The 22,333-nt window shown below is 44.7% G+C and overlaps 1 protein-coding gene and 1 long non-coding RNA gene across 2 annotated transcripts in view; one reads left to right on the forward strand and one right to left on the reverse strand.

Moving 5' to 3' along the window:
- The window catches only part of LOC146184898 (uncharacterized), a 218,708-nt gene that overhangs the window by 2,084 nt on the left and 194,291 nt on the right, over window positions 1-22,333 (forward strand). The gene's annotated exons all lie outside the window — the stretch shown is intronic.
- Window positions 6,031-22,333, reverse strand: part of LOC146184899 (aurora kinase A-like) — a 31,095-nt gene continuing 14,792 nt past the window's right edge. The window contains exons 5-7 of the mRNA XM_084609556.1: window positions 18,598-18,749; window positions 17,874-18,105; window positions 6,031-6,366 (exon numbers count right to left, since the gene is read on the reverse strand). Coding sequence (XP_084465682.1) covers window positions 6,262-6,366; window positions 17,874-18,105; window positions 18,598-18,749 — 489 coding nt within the window. The 3' untranslated portion in view covers window positions 6,031-6,261. The remainder of the gene's footprint in view (window positions 6,367-17,873; window positions 18,106-18,597; window positions 18,750-22,333) is intronic.

Genomic DNA, 22,333 nt, shown 5'->3' on the forward strand with positions numbered 1-22,333 from the left:
CACGACAAGCTTGCTGGAGTGCTCTAGCGGCTCAAAGGAGTGAATTAGCGCCGCATTTACACGCCAGCGGTAGCAGGTCTGATCTTATTTAGAAAAAAACACTCGCTACTGAATGCAAAGGCGGAATGCCTCACTAGGGACATGTTTTCCGAAAATATTGTTACGTGGTGGCATTACAAGTGATGAAACACGGTGACACAACAAAAACAGAACGACGCGATAACATGACGATGAAATATGCTTTTAATGGCCAGCGGGTCTGGCACGAGCGCTCCGCCCCGCGCCACTGCCCGCTTCGTCATTTTCGTAGCACTACCCGCGGCCACAGAGCGATCGTCCCGATCGATTGCTAGAAATTCATTCCATGAAGTGGCGATGAACACAGACAAAGGATTAGGACATGAAACGCTGGACATCACAGTGAATGTGAAGGTGGGATGAATGCTTGCCCCGGAGCATCAGCTCCATTCTTCACCGTTCGCCGAAGGCCAAGGCTCATGGACACGACGAACGGCTTGAGCAGGGGTGCTGTCTTCGCTCGAGTGGTCGTGAGGTTCCTTCGTCGTAGGGTCGGTCGGGTTGGCTTTGGGCTCTTCCTGGTCGTCATGTGTTGTGGTCAGGGCTGGGGACGGGGCTGGGGAGAGTGGCTGGTCGGGTCTGAGCACAAAGGGCTGGGGTAAAGCTTGGCGGCGATCTCGACGGGCTCTCGACCGATGGACCCGCGTACGGTTGGCTTCGACGGGGCAAGGCGAGGATGGGGATGAACCGCACCTCCAAACAAAATGTTACGTGGTGGCATGACAAGTGATGGCGATACAACAAAAACAGAACGACGCGATAACATGACGATGAAATATGCTTTAATGGCCAACGGGCCTGGGGCAAGCACTCCGCCCCGCGCCACTGCCCGCTTCGTCATCTTCCTCGCTAGCTTCCTTACCAGCGCAAAGTAATTTTTCGTTTCAGTTGATTTAAGTATTTTGGCTTTGTCTTTTGCAGAAAAAGCTTTTGGAGCTCTCGCTCGACTGCGATTAATTTGTATGACATGCTGATGTGGACGTCTAAGAAAACATTTTTAAACCAAACGATACCAGGAACGAGCAGAATAGGCCTCATGGCTTACTCCTCGAGTACTGACTCAACACATATGTTTACCTGCTACTGAAAGCAGAGAAAATGTCCAATACGTTGCCGTGGAGGCTGTATTGCAATAGCAGCAAATGGCTACAGCATTTAGCAAACTCTATGCGGCCTCATTCAATATGGAACTTTCACCACAGTGTCGTGCAGCTAGTTATGCCTATAGACGATGGGGACTATTCTGGTTTCCATGTGGGGTTAGTACTATTTAAATAATAATGTTTCGTGTGAAAAACGCATAATACCTTGTTGTCACAATTATACTCGTCGGCTTCTATTGAACGTACTCTTTGCGAGTAAAACCAATCAGGCAAAAAAAAATCGGTAATCGATATCTAGGGCGCTTCTAGTGCATGAACATGCCCAACTTGTTGCCCGCGTGGCAGCGGAAAGTAAAGTGCAATGAACACCTAATGGTCCCAACATATAGCTGGAATTGCTGACCTGATGGCATGGCTGAATAACTTACACACAATGGTATTCTTTTCCCATTCCCCATTCATTTCATCGCAAATGTCCCTAGTGCTGATTCTGAAGTTTGTTCGAGTACTATTCCATCTGTCGTTCAAGAGTCGACATTTTCTTTATCCTTCTAATGCGCATCTGCTTTCTCCTTCCCTTCATGAAGCTCTCATGGGCGTCCCATATTTGGACAAGTCTCGAATTCGTAATATGATTTCTGGGGGTTCAAGTCTCTCTAGTATGCGTGTTTACATCACTTATGAGTCTACATATTCAACCCGCTGATTTAGATCCGACAGCTCGCTCAGAGAGGTTCCGTCCCTGGCTATTTAAGAGTATCCCAGTTTTCAGCTTCCCAGTTCAGTGCGGTCTCTTGCCTCATTAATTGTTGGCGCCCAGAGAGATGGTGTTCCGTGGCATTCTTGGCTTTGTATATGTTATTTTCTTGAGCAGAATATTCTTTAAATTCCGATTGTTGGTGTGCACCCCTTGCCCCCTCCCTCCCCTCGAATACGATGCATTCAGGTTAGCACACCGGCAGTTTTCCCAATTGTGGCTTCGGGAGCTTTCCGCGGCATCTTCGGTAGCACTTTCCCCGTGACTTGGAGCGAGCATCAGTCCTCTGTCCCGTCACCCAGCAGTTGTAGCAGGTCTCGACGTGCTCTCGGTGGGCGTATACGACAAACAGTGATTCCCAGTAGGAGAGGGTTCTGGGGCGTTTATTCACACCGCAACAAATTAGCAGAAGTTTAAATAGTTAAAGATAGTAATCAGCGAAAGCTTCACAGCATGGTTACGCTTGGTAGAACTGTATCGTAGCCCGAATTAACTGGCATTGCTACGACGCGCTAAGCGCAGCATCATCGCCGCTGGCGTCCAGTGGCTGCCTATGATTCGAAGCGCGGTTGCCCCTAGTTCTCATAACCATCGATTGACGTCATGGTTGATTCCATCGAAGAATCACATGACGTGACGTCATCCATGGAATTATTCACGTACTCCACCCCTTTCACTCTCTCCTCTGCTCCAAGTTTGAAATGTCAAAGATGACATGGTTGAGGACGTGACCTGGTGGTGTGGTCCGCAAAGTTGAACTTCAAGTGGTATTATGTTTTGGGAAAAGGAAGGCAGAGTATATTTTATCCCTGCTTTACCCTCTGGTTTCTTGTAGGTCAATGGCTAGCCCACAGTGTCGTAATGTGTTAGGTATAAAAAAGAAAGAGTATCAGTCATAGTTTTTTGTGGACACCTGAATCGCATAGCACAAGTTCCGCGCTGGCATTGTGTGTTGGTTTAAAGGAAAGGAATGGCACAGTATCTGTCACATTTGTTTTTGGAGACCTAAACCACCTAGAAACAGTTTGTCCTGCTAACTGAAGGTCACATTAAGGTCAAATTGAAGCCCACGCGAAGCGAGTCTCTACCTAGCGTAGTGAAGCTTTCGCTTCAAAACTCTTCCAGATGGAACTTGATAAAGACGACATTTACAGCACAGTGTGACAGTGCGCTGCACTTTATATGAGGTGTGGCAGGTAACGGCGATTGTTCTACCGCGCCTGGTCCAAGGAAGATAATCTGCTTGGATGGTGGTTCCATTCCTGGTCGAGGCACGATTGTTCGAGCCTTAACTTTACTGCGGACATTCAGCTAGTTTGGGCTGATGCCATATACGACAAGGAAGATAAAAAACGTTTAGGGGTGACACTTAACCTCATCGGTTGAGGGCATGAGGCGATAGTGTCGCCCCATATGGACGATGTTTCGTCGCTCTGATAACATGCTTGTTTTTGTTTTTTGATTTTGCATTGTTTATTATTTTTTATATTTTATGTTCTTGATTTTCTATAACTTGTAATTTCTTATATTTATGCACCGACAAGTCGGAACAGCTTACATTGGCTTTCCATTCTGAGCAGTTCGTCATCTTTGTAATAACTCAGACTAGTAATAATGATAATCTTTACCACGACCCCTACGACGACAGCACGGCTTTTCGTCAGAACGAGTTGTGTAAGCTTACTTAAAGAGCAATGCGAAGTACAAAACGAAAACACACAGATATAAGGGCGTACGCAGGCGCCAACTGAAGTTTTGTTGCGGTATATATGGGCAGCGAGAAAAAAGGGGTGCTGTAGATCTCTTCTTTCATCTCAACCTCAAGATATTCAAGGCTCCCCGGGCAGTTCTCCAGTTTCTTCAAGACATAAACGTGGATGCCTTACTCTGAGGTGAGGACACAACTGCGACTCCAGCTTCGCGCGACTCTGTTCTCTACATTAAGGCCATCAGTGTGCGCCCACGAGAAATGCCAGACTTCTTCGCGAGAATCCGCGAAATACCGCTAAGTTTTTATGTCATCACCTGATGATTTCATCGGCCATGACCCCACTGAGGCATGACCGGATGGGACATCATGACGTCACATCCGATCACGTACAATAAATTAGACTCACGTCATCATCACGTCACGGCCACTCAGGACCAATGACATCACTAGGCGATTACTGCATATACGAAGCTGACCCGTCATTGCTGAGCCATTACGTAGGCCCTCGCGTGCCGCACCGCAGATCATACAGAAGAAGCAGGAACCACCCGCGTTTCCAAAAAAGGCTTTCGCCTCATCACACGTTAGTGGCCCAAAGTACCGCAAAATTCTACTTCCCCCTTTTTTCTCTCCTATCTTCATGCCGGCAGTGATGGCGGCATATTAACCATGAGGCACAATCCCATACAGTTTCTTCTTTCCGTCTTCGTTCAACCTCATTCTCGCACGAACGGACGCACGCACGCACGCACGCACACACACACACACTCACGCACATACACACGACCGTATGGTAAGGAACAGCTATGCCATTCGAAGGGATATTCACCGAAACAAAGTGTGATATTAAATGCCCTGTCGAGTCTGCTCTTAAGGCGAAGTTCGAGCTAAAAACGTTTTAGAGCGGTCTGCTGCGGTATGAGCGATACATACAGCGAGTTCGGGCTGATGCTGGCCTTTACCCTTGACATTAACATTACAACAGGTGTTTCCCTCTGCGTTGAGACAGTCTGCCTACCAGTGACCTCATGCACACCGTGGGATCAGAGCAAAACATTAAAACAAAAACATCTAAATTATACTTATATTGCCGCACCAGAGTGCCAACAGCTGACGCCGCCAATCAAATCGCATACGTCCGAAGGATGAACCACTGCTATGTTTTCGTGTTTCTTCAGCTAACGTCCGATATACATGTTCGCCACCATCACAAAGTGTGAATTTTTTTCTCCTCCGCCAAAACATGAGGCTAGAGATTTTGTCCCATTAAAACGTTCTGTTTGCAGCTCGCACGATTAGAGCATACTAAAGAAATCTACTTCTGCTATTATATCGCACTGTGTTTCACGATCAATCTATGAGTTTTAGAAAGCAGCTTTCATATCGTTTCGAAAAGTAATGTTAGTAAGGAGAAAAGCCAAAATAGATAAACTGAAGACTATCCATACTTGGCAGCCCACCACCTTGTCTCTATGGTTAAGACACTCACCTATTGTGTCTAAAGACACGAAGTGAATCTTCGAAATTCATGCAGCAGTGTCGCTGCTAGCAGTCGTAGTTTAGGCATCGAGGCACCCTGTAGGAACTAGTCAGTTGTGGTGGTGGCGGTAAATATGTATTGTCTATTACCTACAAAGAGGCGTTTTGGTTCAGACCCTATTTTCACAGGTCCTCAAATCTAGATGAAGCTACAATTACGAAGCCCCAATTGTGTTTGACGCCACTCACGCCCTGGCGACCAGGGTGAATTAGAAATATAGGTCATTGCCAGCCTCTCAGACCTGCCTGAATTGTGGGAGAAGATTGTCGAGCCGGTGGGTATACTAGAGTCCGCGTGCGACGGCTGGATTTGTTAGGCCAATTCCTGCCGAGTCCTTTCTCCTGGCTTAGTTTTAGAGGTTTTTTTTTTTTTTCCGGGTAAGTTGGGAAACCATAGCAGGTGTGTGGGAATACTCCACCTTCGGCCTTCGCACACACAAAAAAGTTATCCGTTAGAGGATATTGAAATAAATTGTTCTAGAGAAGCGAGTGCTCTACAGCTATAAAAGAAGCCGAATATCTTCCTTATTTTAAACGGCGCTTTCTTACTGTATAGTGGGTGCTGTCGCCTTCATCAACTTCCATGAGTACACAGTGGTTTCAATCTCTTTGGCATTGCCCTTGAAAGTGCTTCAAGCGGTGCCGAAATTTTATTGTGCAGCAGCAGTATGTTTTCTACTCATAATTTCAGCGATATTCTCCCTGAAGCCTGTCATGAACTCATGTGGCGAACAGAAAACGAAATGAAACTACTTGCTTGCGCACATACTCCACATCTGGCCAGCTCAGCTAAATCCGCTGTAATATTTTCTTTCACTAGCTGATTCGAATGTTTTCTATCAGTGTTTAACGCAGCAGATAAACTCTAGAACCTTTCGAAAACTTCAGTTTTTGTAAGGGAACTGATTGGATCGGCCAGCAGGAACGACCACAAGAAATTTCTGAGCCCTAGCTGCAAATTTTGTTTCTACAGATTCCTGCTTGAATCTCATTGATGCCAATGTCTTTTCATGCGTTTGGGCTCTTCCAATTTTTGGGCCTGCTGCACATCCTTCTTGGAGGTCACCCCGGCCTTACAGAGTGCTACACTCCACGGAAGTGTCAGCACGAAGGGTCACCCACTCATGCGCCAGCACTTCGTCCAACGTTGGGCGCTCTTCTGCACGCCTTTTCAGCAGCTGCACAAGAATGAAGAAATGACATAGTTAGCATTGTTTAATCGCGAAATTGTCATGATCAACTTATCTCTCCTTATATAAATAACCTACTTTGGTTTACTCTCTGTATCCGGCTGGTAATGTATCTATCAGGTTCTATGTAAGACGATTTACCTACCTCTATCATACCTGTCCGTTTATCTGTCCGGCTATCTGTCTTTAGCACATTTCTTTGGCTATCATATAATCAAATGTCCGCAACATAACAGCGGTTCAGGCCGAGAGTTTGTTGCTTGGTATGAAGAAAACCATGGCATAGCAGCACATATCCCCTGCTGTGCAGCAGGGCTGACTTTGGCAGCCGAAAGAGGTGGCATGAATCTGGAGCAAGCAGAAACAAAAGGAGAGCATACGGAACGGCGCGCCTTTACGAGGAAAGCGAGTGTGAGAGGTGAAGGGTGCCTCAGTGGATAGGACGGCGTATAACGTCTTAAAAAGTAATACACCTATGTGTACTGATAAGGGAGACTACCGAAGGCCTACTCTTGCCAATATCTGTTCGGTACATACTCCGTGGTACTAGGTGGCTAGACTTTGCTTACTAGGTGTTAGGGTGCAGCTGTTACTCCTGGATATATACTGCTGCAAAATGGTAACACTGACTGCCACACTGCCACGATACGACGTACACATTATGAAGAGTGCTACCAGGAATTCCTACTGATCAACACTCTGGTACCAAGACGACCACGGTTACCTCACTGGTTTCGTGGAGTGGCACAGACGAGTTGCTCTAACACAACATAGCGACATAGTAATACCATCTCATAATAGAGAAGCAACGTCCCGGTACCGACACAACATCGTAGAGTCTCTAATGATGTTCCATTCTGCTCTTAAAGCTACTTAAGCGTCCAGTTGATTTACCCTCTGAATCATATTAAGCGGTCACAATTTGATGCCATTTTTATTCTCAACGACAGCCCTTGGCCAGTTACCATGGTAACTATTTATTTTCTGCCTATTTTTTCCCATATGCTGATGCAACATTCTGCTAATGAGTTGCTTTATTGCTTATTCTCGGGACCATGCTAAAGAATTCCCTCTGGACATTTGACTCGATTCCGCAAACTCCAATAAAGCCCTGCATTATACCACAGATATTTGCACTAGAGTATCCGTCTATTTGATACCACTCTCGACTTGTTTTATCATGCTCCAGTCGAAAGGAAGGGAGGCAGGAAAGCTCTGCCATCGCATGCACAGTCCCACAGCAGCAGAATGTTTAGTCCCTGGAAGTAGAAGTCCGGCCTAGCCTTACTTTTAGTGCACGCCGGAACAAAAATTATGTCTTTTGTGGGCATTAGCGAAATCCTACAGTGCTTACGCGCTTGAATACGACGCTAGAAACGGCCCCCATCGGGCTCACTTATCAGTTGAGCCATCCGTCAAGAGGGTTGCGAAAGGTGCCAAACATGCTTGCCGGTTGGCAAACGATACTATACAACAATAGCTGATGGGTCCGTTCGTCAGACATTATTTATAGTCCAAAAGCACAACGGCACGAGGCTAGGGGCAACAAAGGACGACACACAACGCTGACTTACAAATACAGTTTTAATAAGGAAGCCATTGCTTATAAATGTGCCAGTGACACTGAAAAAAGAAAAACTGAAAAAACAAACAAACAAAAAATAACGACAAATGTCCCTCTGAGCAAGCAGTTTTGGTACCATAAGGTGCAGTAGTATAAAAAATCGGGTGTTTTCTGCAAGATAGCTGCAGAAGGAATACTTACACACCTCTGACTTAACTTCATTATCTCTGACGCTTCGATAATTTCTCTAGTCAGATGATCTTTGTATGTATCTGTCATTCGGCAGTCGTTATACAGTGGGGGGCAAGAACAATCACAGCAGTAAAGTCCGATGGGGGGGGGGGGGGGGGGTCGACTGATTTATTGACATTGTTCTTGTGTTCCCTTAAGCCTATCATTATAATAACGAGCAGTCTGGCCTACATAGCATCCTCCCTAATCCAAAGGGATCGAATATACCAGGCTTTTTACGCACATCACAAATTTTACTTCATCCTTATTCGTACACAAGGGTCCAGCTTCAAATTGACTTTTCTAACCAATTACATGCTCGCACATGCTTCTCTATTTCAAAGGACCTGAAAACATCTTCTCCAGCTCTCTTTCCAATTTTTTTTTTTTCAAATCATGGTAGACGGCATGAACATAAGGTACCACAGACTAATTTTCGTCTCTGTTAGTGTGGCTGACTGTGGTATCAGATTTCAACTTTGTCAACATTGTCCGCTACTGTCGCTGGAATATTAAGAGGGTATTCAGCAGTGCGACGCTCTCAACATTACTATAAGAGCTATTCACTGTCCAGTGGGTGTATGATGTCTTGATTGGCATTACTGATGCAAGACAGTGCCCCTTTTTACAAGTTTTGAATGAAAGAAACTGTATGGAAGCAACAGCATTTACCTATCGGTTCATAACACCAGCATTTACGTGCAACAGTGAAATACAAGGTCAAGTCAAGAAATTTTACCAGTCATTCATGGGCACTTCAAGTGTCACTTCAAGAGTCGGAAGAACGTATGAAAAAATACGGAAACAATAGCAATACATTCTTCATCGAAATTCACCGAATAAGATTTCATCAAAACCAGATAGCCATCTAGAAAGCGGAAAATCTTGCAGCATGTGAACTAGTGCGACGATTTTTAAGTGTCCTTTCGTACATACCTCAGTCCAAATCGATGAGCAATGGACCTACGCACGCGGCTTGGCATTGCCCGTTCTTCTGAACGATATCATGGCCATCCTATTCAGCGTAAGTAAACTCAAGGTAGGTTTGTATCAGGGCCAAAATGTTTTACACAGAGATGCGAGATGCATTCTAGAAAGCAACTGCTCCGTTCCTCTCACTTACTTCAATACACTTTAACAGTTTTTCATGCGGAATAGAACAATACATGTCTTTGACGACAATAGGGCAAGCACGCAGCACTTTGTCTTAGTTATTTAAAAAAATCCAATTACCGTCGTTTGATGTCTTTCTCTTATAAGGGTCGTCAACAGTTAAGAGGGCTAATCGTTTTTGTAGGAACTTCCCAAAGCAGCTTGAATAGCAGCTTGCATTTCCAGTTTGTTATTCCGTTACTACTTTCGAACTATAACTCTACAAGATTTGCAGCGAATAACAATTTACTACTCCCGAAAAAGCGTGCAGCGGTGGCGTAGCGGTAGAACATCCGCCTCGCATGCAAGAGGACCGGGGTTCAAATCCCGGTGCCGCGCAATTCTCCACCGGATGACAAAAAAAAAAATAAAAAATCCGCGTGTCGATGGAATTGCATATACAGGTTTGGGGTGCGACCTGATGCCGGTAAACACATCCGGCAACGCACTCCCTCACCAGAACAGGAGTTGGCCACCCTGGTGCAGTAATTGGCCACAACCTCCTATGATAAGCTCCATAAAACCCCGGCCCTCAGTCACCAGCGGCTGCGGAACAACTGACCACGGCGGCGGTCAGACCTGTGACGCAGCAGGGGGTGCTAAGATATCCTGGCTCCGCTGGACAGGCCGCCATTGGAAACTGACCCTGGCAACGTTTAATGCTGGAACCCTTGCTAGTGAAGCTAGTTTAGCAGTGCTGTTAGAGGAACTAGAGGGCATGAAATGGGATGTCATAGGGCTTAGTGAGGTTAGGAGGCCGAATGAGGCATATACTGTACTGAAGGATGGGCATGTACTGTGTTATCGAGGTTTACCAGAGAGGCGACAACTAGGGGTAGGTCTCCTTGTCAATAAGTATATAGCGGGTAATATAGATGAATTCTATAGTATTAATGAGAGGGTTGCAGGCATCGTAATTAGGCCTAATAAACGGTATAAACTGAAGGTTGTACAGGCCTATGCACTTACATGTAGTTATGATGACCAGGCAGTTGAAAGCTTCTATGAAGATATAGAATCGGCAATGCGAAAAGTAAAGACGCAGTATACTGTACTAATGGGCGACTTCAATGCCAAGGTAGGGAAAAAACAGGCAGGAGACAATGCAGTAGGTGACTATGGCATTGGCTCTAGGAATAGCACGGGGGAGTTACTAGTTGAGTTTGCAGAGCGCAATAACTTACGAATCATGAATACCTTCTTCAGCAAACGGAAGAACCGGAAATAGACATGGAAAAGTCCTAACGGAGATACTAAAAATGAAATCGACTTCATAATGTGTTCAAACCCCCGCCATTGTGCAGGATGTAGAGGTAATCGGGAAAGTTCGATGTAGTGACCACAGGATGGTGAGGCCCCGAATCAGCTTAAATCTGAAGAAGGAACGCAATAGATTAGTAAGAAAGAAACCCATCAACGAATTAGCGGTGAGGGGGAGGGCAGAAGAGTTCAGGATCTCGCTAAAGAATAGGCATTCAGCTCTAACTGAGGATGGCGACATTACCCTAGAGGCAATGAGCAATAATGTCAAAGATATCATTACTGAGTGCGCGGTAGAAGTAGGCGGTAGGATAGTTAGAGAGGATACCGGTAAGCTGTCTAAGGAGACGAAAGATTTGATTAAGAAACGGCAGAGTATGAAAGCTTCAATTCCAACAGACCAGATCGAATTGGCCGAGATATCAAAGCTAATCAATAAGCGCAAGGTGGCCGATATAAGGAAGTATAACATGGAGAAAATTGAGCATGCTGTAAAGAACGGGGGAAGCCTTAAAGCGGTAAAGAAAAAAATTGGGCATAGGCAAAGACCAGGTGTATGCTATAAGGGACAAGGCGGGCAACATCATCACTAATATGGACAAGATAGTCAAAGTAGCCGAGGAGTTCTATACAGATCTCTACAGTAGCCAAAGTAGTCAGGACCGTAATGAGATTGGCGGTAGGGAAAAACAGTCAGACGTTCCACCAGTAACGAAGGACGAGGTCAAGAAAGCACTAGAAACTATGAAAAGGGGGAAATCAGCTGGAGAGGATCAGATAACTACAGATTTGCTGAAGGACGGGGGGGATATCGTGCTAGAAAAACTGGCCACCCTGTATACGCAGTGCCTGGTGTCATCGACGGTACCAGAAGCATGGAAGAATGCAAACATTATCCTCATTCACAAGAAAGGGGACTCTAAGGACCTTAAAAATTACAGACCAATCAGCTTACTGTCTGTTACGTATAAGGTATTTAGTAAGGTAATCGCTAATAGAATCAGGACAACCTTAGACTGCAATCAAGCAAAGGATCAAGCAGGATTTCGGAAACGGTACTCTACTATCGATCATATTCATACCATCAATCAGGTGATAGAAAAATGCTCGGAATATAACCAGCCCTTATAGATAGCATTCATTGATTACGAAAAAGCATTTGACTCAGTTGAAACCTCGGCGGTGATGCAGGCATCGCGAAATCAGGGGGTAGACGAGCCGTACGTGAAAGTGCTGGAAGATATATATAGTGGCTGCACAGCAACCATAGTTCTACATAAAGAGAGCAACAAAATTCCCATAAAGAAAGGTGTTAGGCAAGGAGACACAATCTCCCCAGTACTATTCACAGCTTGTTTAGAGGAAGTATTCAGAGACTTGGAATGGGAGCAGTTAGGGATAAGGGTAGATGGAGAATACCTCAGTAATCTGCTATTTGCTGATGACATTGCCTTGCTAGGCAACTCGGGGGATGAACTGCAAATAATGATTGATGACCTAGACAGAAAAAGTAGAAAGGTAGGCTTGAAAATCAATATGCAGAAGACTAAGGTAATGTTCAACAGTCTCGGGAAGGAACAGCAGTTTACATTAGGTAGCGAAATACTGGAAATAGTAGGCGAATATGTCTACTTAGGACAGATAGTAACCGCAGATTCGGACCATGAAAAGGAAATATCAAGAAGAATAAGATTGGGATGGAGCGCATTTGGCAAGCACTCGCAGATTATGACTAGCAGCTTACCGGTATCGCTCAAGAGGAAAGTATACAACAGTTGCATCTTGCCTGTACTCACCTATGGGGCTGAAACGTGGACGCTAACCAAGAGAGTTCTACTTAAGTTGAGGACAACCCAGAGGGCTATGGAACGAAAAATGGTATGGGTAACATTAAGAGATAGAAAGCGTGCAGAGTGGGTCAGAGAAATAACTCAAGTTACCGACATTCTAGTGGAAATTAAGAAGAAGAAATGGACATGGGCAGGACATGTAGTGCGAAGAGAGGATAACCGATGGTCGCTTAGGGTAACAAACTGAATTCCAAGGGAAGGAAAGCGTAGCAGGGGGAGGCAGAAAGTTAGGTGGGCGGATGAGATTAAGAAGTTCGCAGGGGTCAAGTGGACGCAGCTAGCACAGAACCGGGTTAAGTGGAGAAATATGGGAGAGGCCTTCGCCCTGCAGTGGGTATAATCAGGCTGATGATGATGATGACTCCCGAAAGTTCGTACTAATTATAGAAAAATGACGACATCTTTTGCAGCCATTTCATTTTGGAACTCATTGCCTTTAACACTGAAAACTTATATGTCCTTGCCCACATTTAAGAATAACTTGAAGGAATATTTGTTGAACTGCTGATGTTTTATATTTTTTATTTCTGATACCTGTGTTAGTGCCTTTGTTTTTGTGTAAAACTACTGATTCGCCTAATTTCTGTGTTAGTGCATTTGTTTTTGTGTAAAGATACCGATTTGCCATGTTTTGTATGTTATAAGCTTTCGCTAACTTTGCTGTTATTATTTATTTTGTTGTAGTGATCTATCGAGGGTCCCGGTGCAGTGTTATGACTATGGGACCCTCGTCTGTATTTTTATACATTTTGTAAACATGTTCAATCTAATAAACATTGAATTTCACTTTCAAAAAAAAGGCACTGCTGCTACGTTCTGTTTATTAAATAACCACCCGTAAAGGCATAACTAATTGGTGAGCTTTTGCGCTAAACAAATACACTAAGGTTGTTTTGCTTACTTTTCTATGAATAAAAACAGGGCTTCTGTATCGAACTTTTCGCACAATTGTTTAGCTTTCTTTTTCGCTTTCGCAAGATAGGCTGTTCCGTTTTCATTAAATACCGAGAAAACCGCATCGCCCGCATTTTGCTTAAGCAATCTTTGGGAAATACCCCAAAAACTCCATTCTTTGCCCGCGGCTAATAAAAACAAAGAATTCGTCCGCAAGTGGGTGACATTCTTGTTAATTGGGAGGCTTTTTGTTCGAGGTCTCGGGCGCAGCACCATGTCCGCTCCGTCCGAGAAACAGAAACACCTAATGGCCTAGGCTCTTCAGCTGGTCGGGAAACGTGCCGTGTCATTTCTAGTAGCTAGGGAGGAAGGGAAGGGGAGGGGGATGGGAGTGGGCTTCATCCTTCGCTGAACCGCATACTTTGGGCCGAGGCGTAGGACGCACTGAACATCCTCCGGATTAGGAATACCTTTCTGGTTATAAACTTTGTTAAGCATCCATCTTGGTTTTTTTCGAAGGTTTCTTTGGAAGTAGTGGAAGCTGCTGCTGCCACATGAACTCAGTTGAGCTGCTGATGAAGCAGCTGACTCCATGCCACAGTTTTTCAAACACTCAGCGGATTGGAACACTGCACATGCAGCTTCGGTGGGTACTTGCAAATATTGTAACGGATGAAATGGTTTTAATACAGATGAACATCGTATGAAGGACGAACGCACACGGCTCACAAAACCCAGATCATGCAGTCTGTGCGCGGGTCGCTTCCCCTGCTTCTTCTTGTTCTCTTTCTTCTGCTTCTCATGCGCCGCTACGCGGCGTAACAATATCACTTCTCGTTGTCATTCGGCTTTCTTTTTGCCTTCTGTCAGCCATGGCATTAGGATGTGCAAGTTACTAAAGTTCCTAATAACCAGGACAAATGATTGAGCTCTTTCGCTATTCCCGTCAAACACTTGTAATATTGTATCCCACATGACAGAGTGATAATTGCACTGGTAAAGTAATTGACAGGTACGGAGCAGTTACTTTCCAAAATGCGTCTTGCATCTCTGTACAAAACATTTTGGCCCTTATAGAAACATACCTTGTATCTACGTACTCTGAATGGTATATCTGTGCTTTTATTCAGAAGCGAGGCGCATAGGTGCGTGCACTGCTCCAATGCTCAGAGAGTTTTATTGAGCTATGCACTACCGGACACTTATAATCATCTCACAAGTTCAAATGCCGTACGATTTTCTGATTTGTAGATGACTATCTGGTTTTGATTAAATCTGATTCGGTAAATTTTGGTGAAGAATTTATTGCTATCATTTCGGTCTATTTTTCAAGTTTTTGCGCCTCTTGAAGTGACACATTAAGCGCCTGTGAATGACTAGAAAATTTCTTGACTTGACTTTGTACTTCACTGATACACGTATGTGCTGGTCCTATGAAGAGAAAAATAAAATGCCGTAGCTTCCGAACAGTTCCTCTCACTCAAAGCTCGCAAAAAGGGGCATTGTCGGGTGTTGACTCAGTAACGCCATGAAGAAATAATGCACCCCCTTGGACTGTCAACAGCTTTCATTGTCCATTTGAGAGGCTCATTACTGAAGGCTATCCTCGTATTTTAGTAGCAGTAGCGGAGGGCATGTTGAAGAAGTTAAAATCTGGCACAGCAGTCAACCAAAGGAGCGGAGGAAAAAATATGTCTGTGATACGTTACGTACATGTCGTCTCCTATAATTTGAAAAAAATTGTAAGGAGAGCTGCAGCGGGTTTTCAGCTCCTGTGAAATTGAGAAGTATCTGTGCTCGTGTAAATGGTCTCGAAAAGTCAAGTGAAGCTGGTCCCGTCTGTACGAAAGAGCATGAGGTAAAATATGCGAAGTTCGTAAAAAACCTAGCATATTCGATCCTCTTCGGTTGCGGATGATGCTATGTTATCAAAACTGATCGTTGTTTGAATGTTAGACTGAGGGAGCAGAAACATAATGCGAGGAACACCGCGCGCCACATTGCTGTTGACTGCCGTGATTCTTCTTGCCAGTGACTGGATAAAAACAGGCGAATTGTGCATAAACCCAAAGGTCAGCTGGCTAAAGAAGTTTTCGAGGCCTCTCAGGTAATGCAGTTAGATCAGAGTTGTGTAAGTACCCATTGTATAGCTATATTGCAGTAAAGACATGAATATTTGCACACGTAGTTCACCTTATGGCATCAAAAATGAGCTTGCTCACACAGCGCCTTTTTAAGAAATTGCTTCCTGAATAATATTTTCGTTTTTAGTGAGCACTGTGTGGACATCTCTTCATATTCTGTTGCCTCATGACGTTCTGCTGTTGCTTTAGAAATAAAAGTTAGTATACAAGCTCTAGCTGTGAAGCTCGGCGGCTCTGCGTGAGCTCCACGTACCTGCGCCATCATGGAGCTGTAGAAGCAACTTGCTTCCCTCTCTCACTAGCCGGTGGCGCTGTGCAGCGCAGCTTTCTCATATTTTCTTTGTTCTACGTGCGCACGTGCGTGCTTACGCGTTCATGCGCGTATGTTGGAGCGTATGTGGGCATGCGTCTGTGCGTATGTATGTGTGTTTGTGTTTCTGTGGGCGTGCATGCATGCGTGTTTTTTGCATTCCTGTGTGCTATGTGTGTCTGAGGGTCAGCACGTGTTTGCGTATGCGTGTGGTCAGTGTGCGCGTATCTGGCCGCACTTGTGCGCGTATGTGCACGTGTGCGTGTTTGTGCGCATGTGTTCTTGCGTGGGTGGGTATCTGCGTTAATTCCTGCGTGCGTGTTGGGGAGTGAGTGCGTATTTGTGCGTTTGTGTGCGTATATGAGTTCGATCGCGTGCACGTAAGTGTGAGTGTGTGCATGTGTGTGTGAAGGTGGGCTAGCGTGTGTGTACATACGCGCCTATGGTATATGTGGGCGCACATATTTATGTGCGTCTCTTTCAGCTTGTGGGGCCTATACCTGCATGTGGGTACACGAGAGTGTCTGCGTACGTGAAAATGGCTATTTGTGCGTGTGTGTGGGGAGTATTTGCGGGTGAGTGCTTGCGTGTACATGGCAGTTGTTAGTGTACGTGAGTGCGACTGAATGTACTCGCACACGGACACGTATGGGCATGCACGTATGGGTAAGCTTGTGTGGGCGTCCGTGTCTGCATATGATATGTGCGTGTGTTCTTGGGAGCTTACATGAGTGTGCGTTCGTATGCGTGTGGACGTTATGTGTTTCCATGCGCGCATATGTGGGTGGCCGCGTACAGACATGCGCGTGTGGGCGCCTATTGCGTTTTTTTGTCAGGAGCTCGGTACATACGCCAGTAATTATTATTCACGATACATCCATTTTCTTGCTAGGTTTCTGATACAGTGGTGTAAACAGTCTACAAGTAAACGCAGCGATGAGACTGGCCAAGACGTTTTAGGCGAGTACCACATTTACCTGGTATCGCAAGTTTGCCAAGGAAAAATAGCAGCGAGCCTGAAACACACACAAGCTACACGTCTACGCGAGCTGTAGGCTGCGACGGACCGTCTACTGCGGAGCAAGATGTAGCGGCCCCAGCATCGGGAGGCTTGCGAGGGAAGGGAAACATCAACACTAAAAGCACGGGCGGAGAGTTTAAATGCAGCTAGTCTAGTAACATTGGTTCAGGAGACCATGGTCGAGCCATCTCTCATTCTTCTATCCTTATCAGGAGTAAGAGCACAAAGCGGTGGCTACAGTATATGCTGTGCTTGAGATTATTAATTCAGATCCTTCTTTGAAAAGCCATGAAAGGTATGTGAGCGGTTTGTCTGCAGGTGCGCTTTGCAGTAGAGAGTATATTATTTGCGCGTAGTGCGTAATAAACTGATTGAGTAAAATTTATGATCAACTGTTTCGTATTTCACCTCCTCCAGCAATGAATATTTTGAAAGCGAAGGTTTTTTACATCGTTGTTCGAACGTTTTTAGCCCAAAAGGTAGGCTTTTTACATCTCGCCGAGGGTTGCTCTGCTGCATCGCGCAGTGTAAAAATGGCATCTGTGTGGCGTGATATCGTCACAGGAATCACGTTTGACATCTTCCACATGAGAAAAGAAGCAAGCTGTGTCGGCATTTACTCAAAGCCAATTCATTCATTCAATGTGCAACGTTGAATGCCAACTTTGGTTTTCGTGAGTGTTTTCTTCACGTTTGATACCACGCACTATAGCTTCCACTACTAAATTTTAAAACTTCTCCTTGCATACGATTTCGCAATTTGGACGGCCTTCACCTTAGTATTATATTTACATGTCCCAACATCGAAATTATTGGTTTATTATTCTTCTTTTCGTTACAAGCTATCAGGTGAAATATATGTCTCCTACACGCGCCACGAACAGCAGTCACTACAAAATATATATGTTTTGGTTGTTGAAAAACACATTCTGGATAATTTGAATCGCCTGGTTAACCAGCCGTGTGGACAAAATAATGAACTCCTCGTTTGATTTGTTGACTTGCATGAAGGCCAATTATTGCCACCAGCCTCAAGCTCAAGCTACTTAAGACAATGGAGGCTACTCACTCTTCCGACGAGGTCGCACACGGCGTTGCTCATGAGCATCGGGAACATTACCGTGGCATCTCGGATGCGCTCCTGGGTGCGAGTAGCGGTAGGTGCCTGGAATGGAGCTTTTCCCACGAGCAGCTCATAAATGAGTACTCCTAGACTCCAGATGTCCACTTTCTTGTCGTATGGTAGTTTGGTTATCATCTCAGGTGCGATATAGTCCAAAGTTCCGCAGAACGTTTTCCGCCTGCAAGGGACATTGCAAGTATCAACATGCGCGTTTATGCACCGTGAAATAAGGCACGCTCATCTCTTTGCAATTCTAGAGAGGTGCTGAAACTCATAACTAGCTTAGACTAGTTCCCCAGTATCTGCGGCTGTCCCGGCTAATCGCTTGAAGTCAGTTTCAGCCCCGCCTCGCACATCATTAGTTGTTAGGGGAAAATAAACGTTGCTTGAAAAGATGGCACACCGGCCAACCGAAGAACGAAGCCGCCCCTACAAGGAGCGGTAAATGCAAGCTGGCCGAGTAAGAATAAAATGTTGTCTATACCTGCCAAACATTACCTCGAAATTTCAATCCCCTCTGGACCTAACAAATTAGTTTGCGCTTTGTTAAGACAAACCCGTTGCTCTGATTGCATACCATGGAGACATAACTGTAAACAGCGCTAATAGTCTCCATATAGGTACTACAAACGACGACCGATACTTAATGAAAGCTGGTCGGTGTGCCCACCTCTGAAAGGCCAGAACTTGCACCGACAACCCGAAATCCGCCACCTTGATTTCACCGTGGAGGCCTAAGAGAAGGTTCTCTGGTTTGATGTCTCGGTGAATAACGTTCCTTGAGTGCAGGTAGTTCAACGCTGAACACAGCTGGAACACATACTGCATGAGAGGCATCGAGAGGAGTGCTTACGAGCAGCTGTAAGAGCGAGGTACGCAGCGTATCGTCCAAGAATGCAAAAAAAGAATGCACACCAAAATTTAAAAGAGGCTGGATTGCCCTTTCATCGAAATATTAGAACCCAGTTCCCAACTGGACGACCAAAGATCTGTCACGCGTGTTCACTGCACTACTGTCATTGTACCGGGAACTAACCGCCCAAAAAGCCCAATCGATTGAGACCTGAGGCATCTATATGCCACACTGGAAAACATGGGGTATCTAATGTCATTTTCACTGTCTAATTTTATTCTCCAGAAGCACCGAAGCATTTCAGGTACAACGCGCGAATAAATTATTTTCTCGGCTCTTGGGTTTCGTCGTGAGCTTGCAAGGAACATGCCATCTACAGACTCTCTCTAGACGCAAAAATGACATAAATGCGGATGTCATCAGCTGCTTTTTTTTTTCTATCACATTGCATCATATTTGAAATACGTGTCCCTCTATTTGATTTTTTTTTTTTAATGTCGCAAACGTTTTGTTTCTACATGAGTCATCTTTCTGGGTATGATATTGAAGATACCGATACAAGCCCGGTTTCTCATGAGTGCACCTCGTAAGACTTCCCGCCCAGTTCTAGTCATTCAAACTGACGGCTTCAGTTCAATCAAAACCATGCGTTGACCGGCAAATCCCCCTATTCAGTTCGCCTTTCCAGTTACCGATAACTGACTTCTTGGCATGCCTCATGGATTCATTATTTAAACCACGCGCGTACAGTAAACACCTAGATTTACTGTTACTTGCTCTACGTTAAAATGTTATCACCTTCAGTACTCATGTATTAGAGTATTGTTTAATGTGAAAAGAAACCGAACAACTTTAGCAACTTCGAACACAGCAAGGCAAGATTGATTAAAACCTAAAAGTAAACATGATTTTAAGCCTATTGGTCAGCTGAAAGTTATAAAACAAAGCTCCCGAAACTTCTGTCGCCCTCGACGCTAGAGAAGTAAACCAATAACTATATGACGTCATTAAAGGGGCCCACAACGTCCAGGGACCCTATATCATAAAATCCCCGCTCACACATCATCCAGTGTTAGCCCCTTCTAGCTGACACAGCCATTAGGGTTCCCAAGAAGACAGTGCTGCGAACCAGTGCTAGTCATGTGCACCATAATGATGGCAGGTCTCAAGCATGCAAAACCACTTTGAAGTTTGAAGTTTATTCGTTGTGTCTCTGTTGAAGCCCAGCATTCCTCCTTTCTTATCGTTTATGGTTGCTGCTGAAACGCTATGTTGGGCGAATTATGGAGGTTATGACTGTGATGCTTTCGGAACTAGTCCAGTGGAAGCATCTTAAACGAGACACAAGGCAAGAAAGCATAAATTCGTTTTTTTTTAGGATGAAAGTTTCTCTTTGTAAAGTAGCGCGTGTGCGGCTTTTGTGTGTATCTAAATTGTTTTGTTTGTTCTGCAACATCTAGCTCTCTGATATCCAAAAATATGCCAATGTGATTGTTGCATCATTACTAATTGTGACAAGTATGGCTCAAGAGAAGGATAATTTAGACGTCGAACGAATGTTGGCTAATAATGTACACATATGTGGGCCCATCAGGTATTTCCAGTGCATCTTCAGGAATTCTCCAAACGAAAGAAAAAATTTCTGGTATTCTTATTTATTGAAAAATTACTTATGAATGAGTGAGGAATAACTAAAAACTTGTCATTTCACTGAATTGTAGTCGAGATCAAAAAGGCTGGGCTTATCTTGCAGAACTGTGTACAACCCTCACAGCATTTACTGCGAACACAACGCGCTCCGGCGCTCCTGCAAATACAAATAGGTGAGTGAGTGCTCTCGTTTGCTAGCGATATGGTGGTGCGCCCGAAATTATATGCAGAAAGTACGGCCAAAGAATATGCTTACTAGGATTTCGGCAAATTTACTAGCCAGCGCGTGCAGCTAAATGATTCCTTATCACCGACAGTAGCTACTCAAGGACATGCAGTATAGCTTTTGCAGTAAACGGGGATATAATGAGTTTTTTGAGAAATGTCTCTAGCCAACACTTTCTTTTTCTGTCAGGGCCGCTCCCAATATAGTTTGATGCCACAGCCGTCAACTTTCACGTACGCCTACTCCACAAAAGGATATCCCCAATGTGTGCACTTCTAGGTGATCGGGAACGTGTGCTTAGAACCAGATACTCTTGAGAGCGTTCCACACGTGCCACGAGATCCAAGCTGTCTTGAGACCTATGTGCATTGAGTGGGGCTGGGATGGAAACGCGGTATGCCACCTTTGGGGCGGGTTTTAGAATGTCCTGCAGCTGTGCCCGCATATAGAGGACTCCGCAAGAACTTGAGGTAGTGTACTTGCAGCAAGCATGTGGCGTCTGGAAATCCTCAAGGTTTCATTTCCTGCTAGCTTCCACTTCCACTCATGCTCCCAAACCTAACTGTTTTGGCTGATATATCCTCAGATTTCTGTATGCTCTTTTCATCCTGCTAAAATGGGCTCAAGAATTGAGTTCCTCTACTGAACGATTCGTTCCAAAGCAATTATTGCTTTTTAGATGATTCTTTTTCAAGTTCACAGATAATTGTTTCAAAAATCGGGAGAGATACGTCAGTGGCGATTTAAGTGGTGGATTGCACAACCACGCAGACATATTCATATAATAGTCAAATTTAATACGGTTGAGTCACGCTACGCAATAAAAATTACGTTATAGATTTCATGGGGAACAAACAAGATGCCGAATTGAGGACCGCACAATCGGAGGTAAATTCAGCTCCTAATTGTACTTGATCGGTGATGTGACTGAAATACCGATCCTCAAAAGTGCGCATTTCATAATTGCTTGAGTTGGTTTTGTACTGTTATAAAATAACGTCGCAGCACGTCTTACCGTTGCCAAAGCGAAGTTCCCTTATTTGTGATGTACCCCAGCGGAATGTGCATTACATATTTATTAAATGCAAGGGACGCTGTTCTGCAATCGCTGATTCAGAAGAGCCAACTCTACAAGCCTTCAAATTTATTCGTGCTTCGTTATTTTCAACAAAATTGTTAAATCCAGAACAATTTTGACAAGAGTTAGGTTCTCATGACCATACCTTTCGCAACGTAACCTTGCCCCGTACATTACGCGAACCGTATAAGGTGCTCAAAGTCAGCATTGCTGTACAATCCACCTATACTACTGCACCGACGTAACCCATAGGTAGTAAGTATCTGTGAATGGTAAAAAAATACCCTCTTTATTCCCGCCGCTCATAAGGCACGCGGAAGTGTCCCAAATAGTCACCTGTACCCAAGCTTCTCACAGCGTTGCCAAGCTATTCCGCATGTTTGATCCATATTTTCGAAGATTAGCTTGTTATACAGGACAGTTAGTTACTGGCCACTTAATACGATATACGCCACCTCATGGCAAGAGCTTAGCTTGGTTTCCCATTGCATTTAAACTATATTTTCGGTTGAAACCATATTCTATGAGCGTCAAGAAGGGACTCAACTCCTCGCATTCGAATTCATCTCTACAAAACAAGTTCCAAGCAGCTCCCGCCG

The sequence above is a fragment of the Amblyomma maculatum genome, chromosome 7, assembly GCF_055883805.1.
Source record: "Amblyomma maculatum isolate TAMU_Amacu chromosome 7, ASM5588380v1, whole genome shotgun sequence".
Taxonomy (NCBI): domain Eukaryota; kingdom Metazoa; phylum Arthropoda; class Arachnida; order Ixodida; family Ixodidae; genus Amblyomma; species Amblyomma maculatum.